The 20,361-nt window shown below is 43.3% G+C and overlaps 1 protein-coding gene across 6 annotated transcripts in view; it reads left to right on the forward strand.

Moving 5' to 3' along the window:
- Positions 1-20,361, forward strand: part of LOC126299600 (syntaxin-binding protein 5) — a 901,795-nt gene that overhangs the window by 167,497 nt on the left and 713,937 nt on the right. For all 6 annotated transcript variants that reach the window (XR_007552829.1, XM_049991623.1, XM_049991624.1 and 3 more), the window contains exon 2: positions 14,443-14,540. Coding sequence is in view for 5 of the 6 variants with exons in the window: in XM_049991623.1 (XP_049847580.1) it covers positions 14,443-14,540 (98 nt within the window). In the remaining variant the exon portion in view is untranslated. The remainder of the gene's footprint in view (positions 1-14,442; positions 14,541-20,361) is intronic.

The following is a 20,361-nucleotide window of genomic DNA, read 5'->3' on the forward strand; positions in this document are numbered from 1 at the left end:
GGGAATCTACTCTGCCTATTAATCACGCGCACGTGGGGGAATACATTTTCATTGCTGGCTGTCCCAACTGTGTAAATTCTAAAGGAACGTCGCCTGCTTCCGGTGCTTGTTTCGACTTCGGTCTTTCAGAACTCCGTCAAACGGTTCTCGCAGTATCTTATCGCCCAACTCCTCTTACACACCTACAAGACAACTATGCAATTTCAACTTACGTGTGTGGTAGAGGGTTCAGCGAACAACCTTCAGACTATTTCTCTACCATTCCACTAGCGAATTGCGCACGAGAAAAAAGAAAATTTAAATGTCTCCTTGCGAGCTCTGGTTTCTCTTATTTTATTACGGTCATTATTTCTCCGTGTGTAAGTGGGCATCAAACAAATATTTTCGTATTCGGAGGATAAAATTGGTGATTGAAATTTCGTGAAAAGATCACGCCGCAAAGAAAAACGCCTTCGTTTTAATTACTGCCACACCGATTCATGTATCACATCCGTAACACTCGCTCCCCTATTTCGCGATAATACAAAATGACCTGCCCTTCATTCAACTTTTGGTATGTCCTCTGTCAACCATATCTAGTAATGATTCCAGACAATGCAGCAATACTCCGTGCAACTTCTACACGCTATGCCAATAAAATTCAGTCTTTGATCCGCCTGCCCAACAACATTAGCTGTGTTATTGTTTCAATTTGTGTTGTTCTTACTTGTAATACCTAAGTATTTACTCGTGTAACCGAAATTTAACATTCCTTCAAGCACATACACTGTGATCAGAAGTATCCGGACAACTGGATTGAAAATAACTGAAAAGTTCGTGGTGCCGTCCCTCGGTAATTCTGGATTTCAGTATGGTGTTAGCCCACCCTTAGCCTTGGTGACAGCTTCCACTCTCGCAGGCATACGTTCAATCAGGTGCTGGAAGCTTTCTTCGGGAACGGCAGCCCATTCTTCACGGAATGCTGCACTGAGGAGAGGTATCTGTGTCGGTTGGTGAGGCCTGGCACGAAGTCGGCGTTCCGAAACATCCGAAAGTGTTCTACAGGATTCACGTCAGGACTCTGTGCAGGCCAGTCCATTACAGGGATGTTATTGTCATGTAACCACTCCGCCACAGACCGTGCAGTATAAACAGTTGCTCGATCGTGTTGAAAGATGTAATCGCCAATCCCAAATTGCTCTTCAACAGTGGGAAGCAAGGTGCTTAAAACATCAATGTAAGTCTGTGCTGTAATAGTGCCACGCAAAACACCAAGGGGTGCAAGCCCCCTCCATGAAAAACACCACCACACCATAACACCACCGCCTCTGAATTTTACTGTTGGCACTACACACGCCGGCAGATGACGTTCACCGAGCATTCGCCATACCCACACCCTTCCATCGGATCACCACATTGTGTACCGTGACTCGTAACTCCACACAACGGTTTTTCCACTGTTCAATCGTCCAATGTTTACGCTCCTTACACGAAGCGAGGCGTCGTGTGGCATTTACCGTCGTGATGTGTGGGTTATGAGCAGCCGCTCGACCACGAAATACAAGTTTTCTCACCTCCCGTCTAACTGTCATAGTACTTGCAGTGGATTCTGATGCAGTCTGGAATTCCTGTGTGATGGTTTAGGTAGATGTCTGTCTATTGCACATTACTACCCTCTTAATTGTCGGCAGTGTGTCAGTCAACAGACGAGATCAGCCTGTACGCTTTTGTGCTGTACGTGTCCCTCCTCTATCACATCGGAAACAGTGGGCCTAGGGGTGTTTAGGAGTGTGGAAACCTCGCGTACAGACATACGTCACAAGTGACACCCAATCGCCTGACCACGTTCGAAGTCTGTGAGTTGCGCGGTGCGTCCCATTCTGCTCTCTCTCACGATGTCTACTGACTACTGAGGTCGCCGATATGGAGTACCTGGCAGTAGGTGGCAGCTCAATGCACCTAATATGAAAAACGTATGTTTTTGAGGGTGTCCGGATACTTTTGATCACATCTACATCCATACTCCACAAGCCTCCTGACGGTGTGTGGCGGAGGGTACCTTGAGTACCTCTGTCGGTTCTCCCTTCTATTCCAGTCTCGTATTGTTCGTGGAAAGGAGGAATGTCGGTATGCCTCTATTTGGGCTCTAATCTCTCTGATTTTATCCTCATGGTCTCTTCGCGAGATATACGTAGGAGGGAGCAATATACTGCTTGACTCCACGGTGAAGGTATGTTCTCGAAAGTTTAACAAAAGCCCGTACCGAGCTACTGAGCGTCTCTCCTGCAGAGTCTTCCGCTGGAGTTTATCTACCATCTCCGTAACGCTTTCGCGATTACAAAATGATCCTGTAACGAAGCGCGCTGCTCTCCGTTGGATCTTCTCTATCTCTTCTATCAACCCTACCTGGTGCGGATCCCACACTGCTGAGCAGTATTCAAGCAGCGGGCAAACAGAGTACTGTATCCTACTTCCTTTGTTTTCGGATTGCATTTCCTTAGGATTCTTCCAATGAATCTCAGTCTAGCATCTGCTTTACCGACGACCAATTTATATGATCATTCCATTTTAAATCACTCCTAATGCGTACTCCCACTGCTATATTGCAGGTAAATGATAAGGGATCTTTCTTTCTTTCTTTCTTTGTATTCGCAGCACATTACACTTGTCTACATTGAGATTCAATTGCCATTCCCTGCACCATGCGTCAATTCGCTGCATATCCTCCCGCATTTCAGTACAAATTTCCATTGTTACAACCTCTCGATATACCACAGCTTCATCCGAAAAAAGCCCCAGTGAACTTCCGATATCACCCACAAGGTCATTTATGTATATTGTGAGTAGCAACGGTCCTACGACACTCCCCTGCGGCACACCTCCATTGAGAATGACGTGCTGCCCTCTGTTATCTAGGGAACTCTTCAATCCAATCACACAATTGGTCTGATAGTCCATATGCTCTAACTTTGTTCATTAAACGACTGTGGGGAACTGTATCGAACGCCTTGGGGAAATCAAGAAACACGGCATTTACCTGGGAACCCGTGTCTATGGCCCTCTGAGTCTCGTGGACCAATAAAGCGACCTGGGTTTCATACGATCGTCTTTTTCGAAACACATGCTGATTCCTACAGAGTAGATTTCTAGTCTGCAGAAAAGTCATTATACTCGAACATAATACGTGTTCCAAAGTTCTACAACTGATCGACGGTAGAGATATAGGTCTATAGTTCTGCGCATCTGTTCGACGTCCCTTCGTGTACGTGGTTGACCCAACACTTTCGCACCGTACAGGTAACTTGTCTATATTATTTTGGAATTGGTTTGGATCTTCTGAAGGCTTTATTAGACAGTGATCGACAGCGTCACCTGCAAACAGTGTAAGAGGTTGCTCAGAAAGCCTTCTAAATAGTTTGTATTATAGTGCCCCCAGTGGAGGGTGTGGCGGCTAAGAGCTAGAATGGCGCGAGTGGATTGTGAAAGTGAGGTGTGAGCCCAGGAGGCTCCCGTTCTGTTCTATAATATTGTCTTAATTTCCCTTGCACAGCCCTTCTATATATTCCTTGATCTTTCTCGTGTTTGCTTCTTTTTGCCCAAACGTTCTTGATATTCCATCAGCTGGTTCTCTTTCTTCCAGTTGTCTCTCCAGTTTTCCAATAGCTGAAACACGTCTCCCTCTTGGTCACGCGTGGTTCTGTGACCTAGCATTTCTCCTCTAACCATACCTGCGCAACCATTTTATACTTCCTATCAATCATTTCAAGTGTATAGTCCTGTTTATGTATTTCATTTGATGAGCTTTTATATTTTCTTACTTCGTCGACTAAATACAGTATCTCGTGTCATGCAAGGATTTGTAATGGACGTTGTTTTTGCCTATACAATCCTCTGCTGCCTTCACTGTTTTGTCTCTCAATGGTACCGATTCTTCTTCAGTCGTATTCTTTTCACCCGCTTCGGCCAATCGTCGTCTAGTACTACATCTGAAACTCTATACAGTTTATGACCCTTCTAATTTATCCATGTGTCAGCTTCTAAATTTTCTACGTTTCTGAAATTTCTTTAATGTGCCGTTCATAACTAGCATATTATGGTCAGAGTCCACATCCGGCATTGAAGCTGAACGTTTGTTTAGATGTATCTGTCTTACCGTTATACAGGCTGTCTGAAACGTATTGGTGTTTCCAGGTCTCTTCCATGTGTACAAACATCTTTCGCGGTTCATAATCAGAGTGTCCTAAATATTTAAATTACGCTCTTTGCAAATTTCTGGCTTTCCCATTCGATTCTCTTCCCGAGTCAATGTTCACATCCAGTTTATACTTTTCTACCTTTTGTACTATCCTCATCACAATTAAATTTTCGTATCTCTTAATGACCTGAACATTTTCCTTTATTTCATCATACATTTCTTGAATCCCCTCAGCATCTGCGTAGCTAATTGGCATATGGACTTGAGCTGCTGTGGTCGGTGTTGGCTTCATGTCTGTTTTGGCTATGATAAAACATTCACCATGATGTTCGCATTAATGCATCAGCATTCCTTTTCTACCATTCATTTTTAGACCTGCAACAATATTATCGTATTTGATTTTGTGGTGATAGCCTTTATTAACCCAACCAGAAGCCCTGTTCTTCCTGCCATCACACTGCACTACATTCCTCTACAACTTCAACCTACTCCATTCTTTTTTTAAAAATTTTCTCTCCTTACCTACTAGATAAAAGGATCTAACATTCCACACTCCCACTCAGACTTAGGAAGATGCCATTATTAAGGCCTTAAAGAGAATAGTGAATTTCCGTTTGGTAGGACTAATGGTACACTAAATCCTTAACACAAAAATACCAGTTACGAATGTTCCAAAATACAGCTACATTATTGTTAATTTCATTCAGAGTATGGTACTTCAATAGTAAATTGTACCACATTGGCGACTGACTGCGTCCTGAATCAGTGGAAGTCGAGTCAACTTTGTTCCATCAGGTTGAACAGCGATTGCCAGATAATTATTTCACAGCATTTTTCCAATTGGCCCAAGTCAGGCGGGCAGGACTTATTCAAGCGATATTCACCAGTGCCTGTTTTTTGATGCTCTACTAATTAGAGGTCGTCAAATCGATGGTAGGTGCATCTGGCTGCCCATATAACGGTGGAAGTGGCCACGGCAGACTCCATACAGATCGAACCACTGTTTTTGTATGTTCCTTGACACACAATGTTTGGCCTTATTCTGCTAAATAGCGTAATACAAAACAAGTTAAGCGCCCGTTTTTACATTCTTACATATAAAGAAATATAAAGGTTTCAGTTTAATAATTTCTTGGAATATTTGAATTTAAGGTAGCTACCTCGGATGCAGTCTATCGACCAGTCACTGCTTTTCCTGCAGAACTTCAATAATCAGTGTATTGCAGGCAATGCAAGAAAAGAATATAAAAGAAAGGAAGAGAGAGAGAGGGAGAGCGACATTACGCCCACATTTACTACGCACCCAGTCAGTAATGTTGTAAGCTGTTCCGGAAAGGTCAACATAAAGGTTTGCACAGTTTTGTCCAACGTATAACTCGTCTAAAAATAGTATTTCAAAAAATAAGTGGAGACAGACATAACACACAGTTGAGTGTAGGCCAATCTACACATACATGGACAGTATTCTCTTTAATTAGCTAAAATCCACCTGTGGAAGCACACAATATCTCTCTCTCTCTCTCTCTCTCTCTCTCTCTCTCTCTCTCTCTCTCTCTGTGTGTGTGTGTGTGTGTGTGTGTGTGTGTGTGTGTGTGTGAGAGGGGGCTGGGGGGGGGGGGGGGGGGGGCGTGTAGCGGGTTGCTGCAATGCGAACTTGTCTTTTTTGTTCGTAGAGAAAATGCCTTGATAAACAAACAAAAAAATTAGGAATAATGGGGATTACTTACTATATTTTAGTTTCTCATTTGATGGTGATAACATAAATTGATACTATTTAGCATTGACTACCTGCACGAGAAAGTATTTTCTGCATTAGTGTCACGACTGATTTATTTTGGAGTAGACTCAAAAATGTCCAGCCTGACCCCAGAACACTATGTTAACGGACCTTTTGTTGAGATGGGAGTATAAGGCTTCCTAATAATTTCGATAAAATATGATATGCAGTTGCATAGACGGTGTGGAAACTTATTTGTTAGTAAATGTGCTTTTTGTAAAGTAAATATTTTTGACGCCTTTGTTTTGCAGGTTTCTTTTTCGATAAGATCCAAATGTTTCAAATGGCTCTGAGCACTGTGGGTCATCAGTCCGCTAGAACTTAGAACTACTTAAACCTAACTAACCTAAGGACGTCACACACATCCATGCCCGAGGCAGGATTCGAGCCTGCGACCGTAGCGGTCGCGCGGTTCCAGACTGTAGCGCCTAGAACCGCTCGGCCACTCCTGCCGGCGATAAGATCCAGGCTCACCGGGAGGTGCTACTGTGTCCCATTGCTTCCTGCTTTATATTCCTCTTTCTGTCTATAATATGTTACGGTGAAAAGTTTAAAAAAATTTCCGTACGGTATCCCGTGCGGAAATATAATAAATTTTGAAAGGTTTTCTTTTTAAATAATCCATCATGAAAAAAATATAATAAATACTGCTCCCGACGAGACAGCCCTTTCTGATGTGATCAGCAGTTCCCAAAAAGCCATTGGAAATAAATTCGGAGACATTTCCTTTCTTACTCTGTACTCAAACGTTTTGTAAGATATGCGTTTCGATAATATACACTCCTGGAAATGGAAAAAAGAACACATTGACACCGGTGTGTCAGACCCACCATACTTGCTCCGGACACTGCGAGAGGGCTGTACAAGCAATGATCACACCCACGGCACAGCGGACACACCAGGAACTGCGGTGTTGGCCGTCGAATGGCGCTAGCTGCGCAGCATTTGTGCACCGCCACCGTCAGTGTCAGCCAGTTTGCCGTGGCATACGGAGCTCCATCGCAGTCTTTAACACTGGTAGCATGCCGCGACAGCGTGGACGTGAATCGTATGTGCAGTTGACGGACTTTGAGCGAGGGCGTATAGTGGGCATGCGGGAGGCCTGGTGGACGTACCGCCGAACTGTTCAACACGTGGGGCGTGAGGTCTCCACAGTACATCGATGTTGTCGCCAGTGGTCGGCGGAAGGTGCACGTACCCGTCGACCTGGGACCGGACCGCAGCGACACACGGATGCACGCCAAGACCGTAGGATCCTACGCAGTGCCGTAGGGGACCGCACCGCCACTTCCCAGCAAATTAGGGACACTGTTGCTCCTGGGGTATCGGCGACGACCATTCGCAACCGTTTCCATGAAGCTGGGCTACGGTCCCGCACACCGTTAGGCCGTCATCCGCTCACGCCCCAACATCGTGCAGCCCGCCTCCAGTGGTGTCGCGACAGGCGTGAATGGAGGGACGAATGGAGACGTGTCGTCTTCAGCGATGAGAGTCGCTTCTGCCTTGGTGCCAATGATGGTCGTATACGTGTTTGGCGCCTTGCAGGTGAACGCCACAATCAGGACTGCATACGACCGAGGCACACAGGGCCAACACCCGGCATCATGGTGTGGGGAGCGATCTCCTACACTGGCCGTACACCTCTGGTGATCGTCGAGGGGATACTGAATAGTGCACGCTACATCCAAACCGTCATCGAACACATCGTTCTACCGTTCCTAGACCGGCAAGGGAACTTACTGTTCCAACAGGACAATGCACGTCCGCATGTATCCCGTGCCACCCAACGTGCTCTAGAAGGTGTAAGTCAACTACCCTGGCCAGCAAGATCTCCGGATCTGTCCCCCATTGAGCATGTTTGTGACTGGATGAAGCGTCGTCTCACGCGGTCTGCACGTCCAGCACGGACGCTGGTGCAACTGAGGCGCCAGGTGGAAATGACATAGCAAGCCGTTCCACAGGACTACATCCAGCATCTCTACGATCGTCTCCATGGGAGAATAGCAGCCTGCATTGCTGCGAAAGGTGGATATACACTGTACTAGTGCCGACATTGTGCATGCTCTGTTGCCTGTGTCTATGTGCCTGTGGTTCTGTCAGTGTGATCATGTGATGTATCTGACCCCAGGAATGTGTCAATAAAGTTTCCCCTTCCTGGGACAATGAATTCACGGTATTCTTATTTCAATTTCCAGGAGTGTAGAATGCAATGCTGCCGAAGGTTGAAAGCAATTCTGTTAAGAGGAAGAAGTTTTCACACGTTTCAGTATTACTGACACTTCGATAAGCAGCGCGTAGATTGCATTAATAAAGTGCGCTCCAGATATTCTCGCATTGGGTTGGTGACATGTGACATGACAGCTCGCCGTCCGCGCCAATCAGTAGTAACTGGCACGGTGGCTACAGACGATCCAGATTTAGTTACCACCAGAGCTAAATGAACTCTTCTCATCTCCCGGCCAGCTATTTTGCTTATCAGCCGTTACAGGCGCGATTCTAGTCTCTGTAAGTGCTTGTTGTCTGGGCGAGGAAATTGAGTTTCCAAAATACGAGCGCGCGTACGTCGTGTGTATACGCGTAGTTTAGCGCTTTTGGACGCAAAGTGCTTCCATCAGTTTGCTTCACGCGGCTTGCAAAGCTTGCCACTTTCGCCTGGAGCGCGCTGCGGAGGCAATTCCGCAACATTCGTTCCCTCTGAGCGTCAACGATGAAATGTGCGTGGTTTCTGTGGAAATTGGCAGCAGAATCGACATACGTGAAAAGCGTGTCGCTCGTACTTCTCGCCTTAGAAATGTTCGTTTGAAATAGCTTATGGAGGAAGATGAAACTGTTGGGTTTATAACTTAGTATAACTTGAATGAACATTCCTTTTTTAAAAAAAAATCATAAAATGGTTGTGACGGCTGTGATAGTGTCAACGGTTCGTTTTTAACGATCTGAACATTTGGTGCTGCCATGCTTTTTGTTTGTTTAATTTATCTTGTACATGACGCGTTAGGGAAGTAGTTCCCATTTCAAGTGCGATTAATTATTCACACAGTTCGTAACTCAGTGAGGTGCGTGTTTGTAAGTCCGTGCAACGATCTGGAAATTTAACTCTTATGGAAACGTACGAAGAGGTATCTTTACCTTCCTTTCATGTCATACAGATACTTGCAAATACCAAAGAAGTTTTACTTTTAGGATTTTCAGTGTCTTGTACAAAGATCGCACATGCTGATCGCCATTTACAAAGTTCACTTATACGCCTCAAAAACAAAAACATGCACGAAAAACGTACAGAGTTGCGTTACAGATCGTAAGCAGAGCATATATGTTAATTTTTCAGTATACGGAACATCATCATTGACACGTTCAGCGTTACATGCTAATGTAATCAGTAAAAGGTTGCCATTGCTACACACTGTTGTAAAATATTGAATACGTTAATTCAGTCAACGTTTGAGTGGCGTTTTGAAGTTAAACTAAATGTTTTTACGGGAGGTTGTAGGAAAGCCAAACATCTTGTTGGTAGATAAGAAAGTGCTGAAAGTGATGTTGATTATGCATATTAATGAACATATTCCCTATTCTTCGAGCGTAATTTCTATGCTCTTTTGACGATCTGTAACTTTTCTTTATTTCTGTTATAATTTTCATTTGCTTGATCGAACGGTGTGATTGGTTAACATGTTTCTACGGATTAGGACACTCAGAATTCAGTAGGTATATTTTCTTTAATATCTGCAGGACTCAAAACGTTAGTAATATTGAATTTTGGTGAGTTTGCATTTACAGGGAAGTTTCCGAAAACTTGCACTAGCTCACATGCACCAAGAATGGCATTTAAATCGTCAAATTTTATGAAAATATTTAAAAGCGCATGATGCAATGGGACTGCGTCTCGAAACCTGTAATGCACCAAATAAGGAAACTAAGAGCGTTGACTGGCAGCATTGGTTAAAAAAAAAAAAATCTGTATACACTTACCTTTAACTGGCTGACAAAAAAACGTGATGCTGCACGGCGCCGGATCATCATCGTTGGTGAGTACCTGTAGACAGGTGCTATTCTTCCAATGTTGTAGAGGTACAGCAATGACGTCATTGAGCGAGGAGACATCGGGTTTGACTTAGGTAGTGATTTACAGAACTGTGACGACACAACGGTGTGTCAAGGTCGTCCTGTGTCCGCAGTGTCGACTCTCATGCGACACTGTCCTGGCGCCGTTTTTCAACAGGACGATGCTCGTTCACACGTGAAACGCGTCTCTTCGAACTGTCTGCGTCACACGTAGAAATGATATATACTGGCGGCCAGCAAGGTTTCCAGATGTGTCCCCCATAGAGCATCTGTGGGACCAGCTCAAACGTCAACTGCGTCCCAACGGCAGTATCAAAGATATCAAGAACCTATGACAACAGCTGCGTTCCAGCTTGCCTCAAGAACCTATGACAACAGCTGCGTTCCAGCTTGCCTCAGGAGAGTATACGACGGGTTTGAGAACCTGATGAGCCGAATCAGTGGATATATCCAAGCTGGAGGGGTCGGAACGCCATACTGACAAATGGGGGCAAGTTCTTTGTAAATTTGACTCTTATTTTGTAATCACTTAAGTAACATCATGTACCTTACAACCCCCAACCCCGTGAAGTTGCATTTCGTTTACTCGCCCCCCCCCCCCCCCTCTTCCGGGTGCTTCACTTTATTTTGTCCTGCAGTGTGTGTGTGTGTGTGTGTGTGTGTGTGTGTGTGTGTGTGTCATACCCGGAGACAACAGTAAACCACTAACAATTGTACACTGAAGAGCCAAAGAAACTGGTACACCTGCCTAATATCGAGTAGGGCCCCCCGCCAGCACGTAGAAGTGCCGCAACACGACGTGGCATGGACTCGACTAATGTCTGAGGTAGTGCTGGAGGGAAGTGACACGATGAATCCTGCAGGTCTGTCGATAAATCCATAAGAGTACGAGTGGGTGGAGATCTCTTCTCAACAGCATGTTGCAAGGAATCCCAGATACGCTCAATAATGTTCATGTCCGGGGAGGTTGGTGACCAGCGGATATATTTAAACTCAAAGAGCGTTCCTGGAGCCACTCTGTAGCAATTCTGGACGTGCAGGATGTCGCACTGTCCTGCCGGAATTGCCCAACTCCGTCGGAATTCACAATGGACATGAATGGATGCAGGCGATCAAACAATGCTTTCGTACATGTTACCTGTCAGAGTTACATCTAGACGTATCAGGGGTCCCATATCACTCCAACTTCACACTCCATACCATTACATAGCCTCCAACAGCTTGAACAGTGCCCTGCTGACATGCAGAATCCATAGATTCATGAGATTGTCTCTATACCCGTACACGTCCATCCGCACGTAAAATTTGAAACAATTCGTCCGACCAGGCAACATGTTTCCAGTCATCAACAGTCCAATGTCGGTGTTGACGGGCCCAGGCTAGGCGTAACGCTTTGTGTTGTGCAGTCATAAAGGGTACACGAGTGGGCTTTCGGCTGTGAAAGCCCATATCGATGATGTTTCGTTCGCATGCTGTCATTTGTTGATGGACCAGCATTGCAATCTGCAGCAATTTGCGGAAGGGTTGCACTTCTGTAATGTTGAACGATTCTCTTCAGTCGTTGGTCCCGTTCTTGCAGGATATTTTTTCCGGCCGCAGCGAAGTCGGAGATTTGATGTTTTACCAGGTATCTGATATACACGGTACACTCCTGAAATGGTAGTACGGGGAAGTCCCCTCTTCATCGCTACCTGGGAGATGCTGTGTCCCATACCTCGTGCGCCGACTATAACCGACGTTCAAACTGACTTAAATCTTGATCACCTGCCATTGTAGCAGCAGTAACCGATCTAATTATTGTGCCAGACACTTGTTGTCTTATATAGGCGTTGCCGACCGCAGCCTGTTTACATATATCTGTATTTGAATACGCATGCCTATTCCAGTTTTTTTTTTTTTTTTTTTTTTTTTTTTTTTTTTTTTTTTTTTTTGGCGCTTCAGTGTAAGTGGCCAAGAAAGCTATTCAACAGCAAGTTGTTTCATCTTTGGAATTTTAGCTAATAAATAATAGACGAAACAGAAAATGTAAATCCATATCATATACCGGTCGTGGATTTCAGTCTGAAGATGTGAGTGCTAAAGTAATATAAGAAAATAGATATTAGATCTTCCAGAGCAAGCGGAAGGAGAAACCCAGCGAAAGATGAGAATGGGAAAAAGACTCAAATGATTATTTGGAAATTAGGTATCAGCTAGGTGACCAAGGAAACAATAACAAAATACACTACAGAAATGTCGATAGAATGGCTAAAGAAACACAGCATAAGAAGAAAATAATAAAGATAAACATCAGCAGGCTGTAGATCCCCGCAAATACAAAATTTTAAGAAGAAAATATTTGGTAAGTTTGTTGAAGATTTCGTCCTGAAATCAAACTCATTATTCAGCCGGACATGATTCATGTAATGCCTCAGTTCTTAAGTGATTAAAACGTAATAAATAGCCGGCCTCTGTGATATAGCGGTTCTAGGCGCTTCTGTCCGGTCGCAGGTTCGAATCCTGCCTCGGGCATGGATGTGTGTGATGCCCTTAGGTTAGTTAGGTTTAAGTAGTTCTAAGTCTAGGGGACTGATGACCTAAGATGTTTAGTCCCGTAGTGCTTAGAGCCATTTGTAATAAACAAATATTTCACTCCCGATGCGTTAGCTCTTGTCATGAACAAATTCGAGGCATCAAAAATCAGTAAATGGCAATTTTTTATACTTGGAGATGAGAGTAGTGTACTAACGTTCCAGTCGTATGAATACAGATGTAATGATTATGATCATACTATTGCTATTACCGATGTCTGTATGAATTAAATGGAAAGATGAATGTTACTGCACACAAGCTATGTATTTCAGGTAGCTGAACCATGTTAAGAGGCACCTGAAATGCAAATGTAAAAAAAGTGACTATGTACGCAGAAAATTGTATTAAATAATTTCAGTTTGTTTCATGATACCATATTAAAAATGTTGTACGGAAGTGATAACGTAATTACAGAAGGGAAATAAAAAAATAGTTATACTGTAATAACAACATTAGTAATAAGCAGCAATACCCTGCAATCCATACGAAGTTAAAATTGCTTGTCATTTGTAATAATAAATATTCACTTGCTATTAGCAGCGCGTCAGAGGCTGTAAATATTAATAGGATAGTAATCGCCTCTGACAGAAGTAATTAGGGCAGCTTTCATTCTCGCAATTAATGGAGGGGCGTATTACGCGTTGCGGTTGTGTTAGTATTTTTATTTTACGCAAAGTCACGCGACAGAAAATGTTTCTGTAAACGTTATTGCAGTCTGCAGACAAAACTAGTTGGGGATTTCTTCGGAAAAAAATTACGGAACAGTTCGCATATAGAATAAGATATTCGTTTATTTAATACCCATCTTGAAATTAATGCAATCATATGTAACGCCATGAGTAGCAAAATAAAATAAAAGTTGCTCATATGCTGTTGTTTCTCCATAGGAAGTGTTAAGTTTTCAGGGTAAATGATCATTTGCAACTGCTGCTGGCAATTTTGTGTGTGTGTGTGTGTGTGTGTGTGTGTGTGTGTGTGTGTGTGTGTGTTTGGGGGGGGGGATGATTTGTTATGCTTAACTTGTGATATTTCGCCTGTGTTTTTGTTGGCTTTCGGTTGATAACACATAACTGACTTTCTGTTAAAATCGTTGGTTTCAGCTTCTGACATAAGCTAAATGTATTGTCCTAGAATTAACTTGTATTGATTTGTGGAGCAGTGAAAAGTGTACATTCCTCTAATGGAAATGATTATTGTTATTATGCTATCACTGTGGGAAGCCATTCTGAATAACAGTCGTCGTCGTCGTTGTTAGTATTGTTGCTGCTGCTGCTGCTTCTTCAGCAGCAGCTATTACTACTACTATTGCCAGTGTCGTTAATCATTGTCACCAATTCGGTATATAATGTTCCATGACTGCTTTAACTGTCACAAATATTTAAAAATTGAAAATTTTGTTGGGATGTTATTTCATGCTTCTTCGTATGTGGGTGTGTCTGGAACATCTCCAGATAAGTATTAGGCTTAACAGAATTGCAGAAATTCTGTCTGAATTTATTCTTGTTAGTCTTGGAAATGCAGGAACAGGTGCTAAGACCTATTGATTGCGTTAACTATTACTTGAGCATATTCGTCATCATTTGCTAGTTATATGCAGCACTGTATGACATAAATACAATGAATTTGTGTATTATAATTTTTATAAAGTAGGGTATTAGAGAAGAATATGTGTTGTGAGACAAGTCAGTTAAAACTCTCCTCGGCTTCTGGATTTATTTTGTATTAAAACGTTTGGATCAGTGTGTGTTGCTGCATAAAAAATTTGCTTTTCAGGAAAAAAAAATATTATTTTGAAATTAATTTTCGTATTATAAATGTCTATGAAGATCATGAAATACAACTCCTTGTTTTGTTTCAGACCTTCCGACATGGCTTCCCATACCAACCAACGGCGCTGGCGTTCGACCCCATACAACACCTACTGGCTATAGGAACCAAAACCGGCTCGCTCAGAATGTATCCTTTCATTAAAGCGCCGTTTTTAGTTCAGCTCACAGTACTATGGGTAAGTGTCCCCATACTTTTCGCTCAAGTTGAAAAAGATTTGGTGGGCAAATCTGACACGTAATTGGTATCCATCCTATAGGAAAAACATAGTGGTTGATTTAACCCAACGATATCGTCGTTTGATCACCATCATATTCTGCAAAACATAGCGCCTAGGTTCATTAAATTAAAAGAGCTAAAGAATTCAGCATTCCTCTCCATGAATAGGGGAAACATCAGGTTGGGTAGAATTCGGCACTCTGAATTTTATTCAGGATTGTTACAGGGTGGCAGGATTGCGTTGTGTGATGTGGCGCTAATGCACTGAATAGCTCGGCAAGAAAAATACAAAATACCTCGCCAAATAACGGGCAAGTCACAGAAAACTTTAATTTAGCCAATGAAAAACCCATACAATCGCTTCGTCTATATTAGTTCTAGAATTCCGTTAAGTTCAACATGCAACACAGATTCAATCTTCCCCATGCGAGTATGTTATCGTCAATAGTGCATAAATATTCTCACTTGTTTAGATACGGAAGAGGGTCTGTTTTGAAGTAACAGATTCAGAGTGGAGTATTCATGAAACGATAATATAGCCTATATTAATGCTGTGTTGTATCCGTGCTATCAGAATACGGGATTACTGGTAACTGTTTTCTAACAATCAGATTTCGTATTGCAGTGTACACAGAGCACAAAATCAGTTACGCACCGGTAGTTAGATTCTTGTGTGTGTGTGTGTGTGTGTGTGTGTGTGTGTGTGTGTGTGTGTGTGTGTGTGTGTGTGTTTTCTGGAGTGGGGGGGGGGGGGGCGGTGGTAGAGCTTTACCAGAAATCTTAATAGCCGCTAACGAACATCGAGAAGGTATTTGTTTGTTCTGATTGACACTCGTCAAGCGCTGTTAATCTTAAAAACGAAGCTGTAACCCTAGCTTCCCCCTAGTTCCGTAAACCTCAAAGAGCTGCATACATAGCCTCTGTGGAAACACCACAGAAGCGTATAGTTTAGTCAGTGTTTTTTTAGGTGTATATACTTAACCTTCTGTGTGGGATCCTTCTAAGAGGTCGTCTACACAGAAGCTACACAACAAAGCGTTTGATGCCACTGGAAAAATGTTTCAATATACCAAAGCCAGCTGTTGCAGCATCGAGTATCATAGGTAGCTGGAGCAGTCCCATAAGTGACTAGATAACATGTATTTCAACATCTGTTCATGTGGTGATTACCGCTTTAGACTTACCAAATAATTACTATCATCAGAATGGAAAGACATTTTAATACATTCACGCAGTGTCAACTAAGAGAGCCATATTAAAGGGGCGGAATTCCGTAATAATGGATAATAAACTTGCTTGAATAATGGGACCAGCCATCAAGTTATCACTTTGTGCTACTCCATTAAAAGAAATAAGAATCATTAAATAATACCCCCAACTTAGAAGTGCAGTCATTGAAACAGCACGATGTGGAGAGTAATACTTCGCACCAGTAGTGTAGTAAGAATTTGAAACATCTATGTGTCGCACCTGAATATAGTTCCTCATGAGCGCAAAGTATTCTTTTCTCAAGTTCGGCTGCCTGTTAAAACTTACGATGATCCAGTCTTGGAGAGACATGTTGTGATCCACCTTACGATTTACACTCATTTAAGTCGTAACCGAATCATAAACTTCTCAGATTTATCTTGAGCTGTGCGTCGCTAAAAGTAAGCTCCACACAATTTATCCTGCGTACACATGGGTGTTAGTAGACAGTTGATCTAGCTCAAGAAAGATTTGTAGCTTGGTGGCGAAGGTGTCACTTCTGACCAAACTAGTAGTGACTGAAGAGGAAGGCGCATGAATCATGAATCATCATCATCATCATCATCCTCATCCTCATCCTCAAGTATTGGTGAAGTCATCGAATTTAGTGTCGTTCTTCGTATGGTGGTGATGTTTCTCCAGGCTTCCCTTACCTAGCAGGACATTGAAGAAAAATGGAGCGAGATGGAGCTATGGTAAGACACTATACTTACAGTAGAGAAGGGGTGGTTCAAATCACCCTCCGACCATTCAGATTGTTTCTTTTTTCATAATTTCACCAAGTCGTTTAATGTGACAGCAGGGCCGATCACTTTCCCAACCGGTGCTTGCGTACCATCTCTTATGACATCATCGTCGATGTAACACTAAGTTCTAACCTTCCTTCCTTTCTTCAAACATCTTTGCACCCTGGGTTAGATGTAGCTGGGGACGCTTATATAAATCTGAGTTAACGAGGGGTAGGTAAAATGAGACATTCTGACATCTTGTGTCTATGAAACGAGACGTTAAGTTACTGTGGGACCTTATCCAAAACAGCACAAGTGGTTTTAATTTATAAAATGACACTGCCCGGAGAAGGAAAAAAGTATACAACTGTTAACCCGTTGATCCTTCCTTGGTCCACATTTAGTTTTTTAGTGCGTAGTCCGAGAGGACATTCTGCACCATGGCTGAGACAAAGAACATTGAATTTAAAATAAAAATCACGTCTGCTGACTTACCAGATACGCGCTACAGCACATGTAGTTAGCCGCAGAATTGCTCACTGCAGATGCCTCCATGCTACGTGCTCTGAACAAAAGGAGACGCTGCACCAGGGAACCAGGTAGGAGCAACGAACGCGAAGTGACACTAAGAGTAGAAAAAGGGACACGTTCCAAAGTCTTACAGGACAAGAATACTGAGAACAGCTACTACCTAGCGACTTTTACTAATGAGAATGTACTAGTAGTTGCTCTTAGATTTTTGTGTATGCCAACAGCTGTTAGAATCTCACACGCATATTACAATTGAGCCACACCAGAGCTCTACCAGTTTACGCTGGACTAGAGCTTGACGAATACGAGATTCCAAGCAGAGGTTTTGTTAGCGCAGCATGTTCTAAATTGTCTGGACGATAAAACGAAACATGGTGTGTGGCAAATTATTCCATGAAGGAAGCAGGCATCTTTAAAGGGAATGGTATACGAAGGAATAGTGTGTGTGAGTGGGGGGCGTGTGGGTGTGGGTGTGTTTGAGATACGGAAAGGGTGGGCAACACGGAAGTATCAATAAGGCGCAAACGTTCTTTCGATCAGCACCACAAGTATAGACCATTTGTCGTTTGTTATTTTACGAGCTAAGTAAAAGCGCGTCACTTTCGTAGCGTTGTCTGCGTGGTTTTGTAGTTTAAATCACCAATTTCTTGTGTGTTTGTGCATTTACGAGGTATACACTCCATTATATGAACTGTGTAATATGGATTTACGGCGTCTGTGGTGCCATTGCTTAGTATGGATTATGACTGCGACTGCTGTTTATGGGTGCGAGCTATGTTGTAACTCCTCCAGACACAGCTTCAGGCTTTCGTGAGTCCTGTAACGCAGCTAGAGGCTGTTACCAGCGGATATCACAGGGGGGTGGGGGGGGGGGGGTCAGGTGCGTGGTGGGGAGAAGACGGGGAATCCAAAGCACGTTCAGCACGTCCCAAGCGTCCCCAATCGGTCTATTAATGCAGTCGGCCCGGTTACTGCCCACATGAGGTTTACTCCTTACCGGTGCTCAAGTGGGAGGTCATTCTAAGGTGTGGCAAGCAGCGAAAGACTTTCTGGCAGACCGATCAAAAGACCTCCACGGTTTGTGTGACAAACAAGTATCAGGCGCTGTCTGTGGCTGATAATGATCCTGAGCCAGCTGCAGTTGTTTGCACTGTACCTGAGGATGCTTTTCGGCTTGTAAGGTCCGTTCATTTACAGAGGGTGGGATTATTAGGGTTTGGGAGCTCCAGTGTTCGGGGTGTGAGCGAACCCGTTTGGTATATGGCTGCCATGGAGGGGAAGAAAACCAGTGCGCACTCCTTATGGAATAATCGCAGATGTGAAAAGGATAAAACCGAATACCAGAAAGATCATGAGGTGCAGGCAGCTGCAGGTGGTGGCTCATGTCGGTACCAACGATGTATGTGTCTTTTTTTTTTTACCACAGGAGTGGCAGTCTGGCTTGTATTACAAAGGCAGAGCTCGCCATCTGCGGCATCGTTATTGTGGGGCGAGTAGGTCAACCTCTGTCTCGGACGGTTCTGCGACTGTGGAGGCTGCATATTCTTTGGTTTGGACCCTAGATTGATGAAGTGTCAGGATCCACCTTATAGATCAGGCGTTATTACACGCAGGAGGCGGCTACAGCGGTAGCGGAGGCTATAAGGAACGGAGTGGGCGGTGGTTCTTTTGTAAAATGTGCTCCACAGCTGTAATATATTTGAAGAAATTTACCTTACCACTGTAAGCTGCTGTTAGTGAATAGCGCCGTATTGACCACTGGTTTCGGTAGGAGGAACCATTATCAAGTCTACATAAAAATCTAATATAGTAAGAATATCTTGGTAGAATAGGTTAACAGGTGAAACGTCATATCCAAGGTAACAGTTGTCTTGCTCAAAAAAATTAACATCAAAACCTTCTGTACGGCTGTATGTTCTCCAACGAAATAACACATATTTGTAAGAGTTGTGAGACGTACCTTGATCGGTTCAACATTTACGACATGTTGCTACAATAGACAGTAGAAGCGACCGTCGTGATAAAATAAATGATAGCTAGCACAAAAAGATATAAGTGATCTTTTTCCCACGTGCTGTAACAAGTGGGATAGTAGAGAAATAGTGTGATAACTGTTCTGTTAACCCTTTGCGAAAACTCTTCGATGTGAATTACGGAGTAATCTTGAAGTCCTCAGTATCAACGTGTACCTTTGTTCGGAGAAGACCGCCGCTGCCGGTCACCCATCGTGGGCAGGCACATGTTCAATGACAGGCATTGCTATTGCTATCGCAGATTGTCAAAGCGGATACAAGAATCGTGGTGCAGAAAAATCGTTTGCTTTATCTTGAGGGGACACCACCACCACCACCAACAACAACAACAACAACTGATGAGCAGTCGTGTAGCCGGAGCCATTACCTCGCTAAGGGGTTCAGAAGCTGCTGCACCGCTGTTAACCACGCATCATAAGACACAGAGATCAGCATGAATTACTTTATTTTCTTACTGCTGTTTTGCCGAATCTGCCTTTTTGAATTATGTTGTGGGTCATTTGACACAGAAAGGGAACTCTAGTCCAATACATTATTGTTCAGATTTCAGTCTTAAAGTTATTTGGAGAGAAAGAAAGAGTTTTACGTAAGATAAAATGTAAAGCTGTTACCCCGTAGGCTGAACACCACAGTCCTTTTCTAGAAACGCCCTCGCCTTCCTTCGACCTTCGAATGGCTACACCCAGCAAGATACAGGGCGACTTACAGCTTAACGTGGACTCCTAGCCACTCAGCAGCTCGGCATTTTTCACGTTAACAAAATTTACCGAGCGTGAAACAAGTGATAAGGGACAGATAAAAATCATAGGACAGAGTGAGGTCAAATTTAGAGATCTTTGGATCAGGTTAAAGAAGTGACGCAAATGAGTACAAGAAAAGGCTTTGACATGAAATTAAATTGGTTTGAATTCGCCACTAACGACAAACAAGTCTAAATCTCACCTGTTTCCTACTATTCTGTTTCTGTTCTAAACACTTTCAAGGTATCATGGCTGTCCCGGAAAGATGGTCTTGCCAGTCCGTTGTCGTGCATCCTAACCGAAGTAACAAAGCTATACCTAATCTAATTAATAGCCTCTTGCTATGAGGGGTCTCAGCATTCTACGATTCTTCGTACGCCTGTGCGAAGCAGCACTATCATAATTTTTGCTCTAAATTATACACTCTGTTTACATCACACTGTACAGAACA

This window comes from Schistocerca gregaria, chromosome X (genome assembly GCF_023897955.1).
Source record: "Schistocerca gregaria isolate iqSchGreg1 chromosome X, iqSchGreg1.2, whole genome shotgun sequence".
In the NCBI taxonomy this organism is placed as follows: Eukaryota; Metazoa; Arthropoda; class Insecta; order Orthoptera; family Acrididae; genus Schistocerca; species Schistocerca gregaria.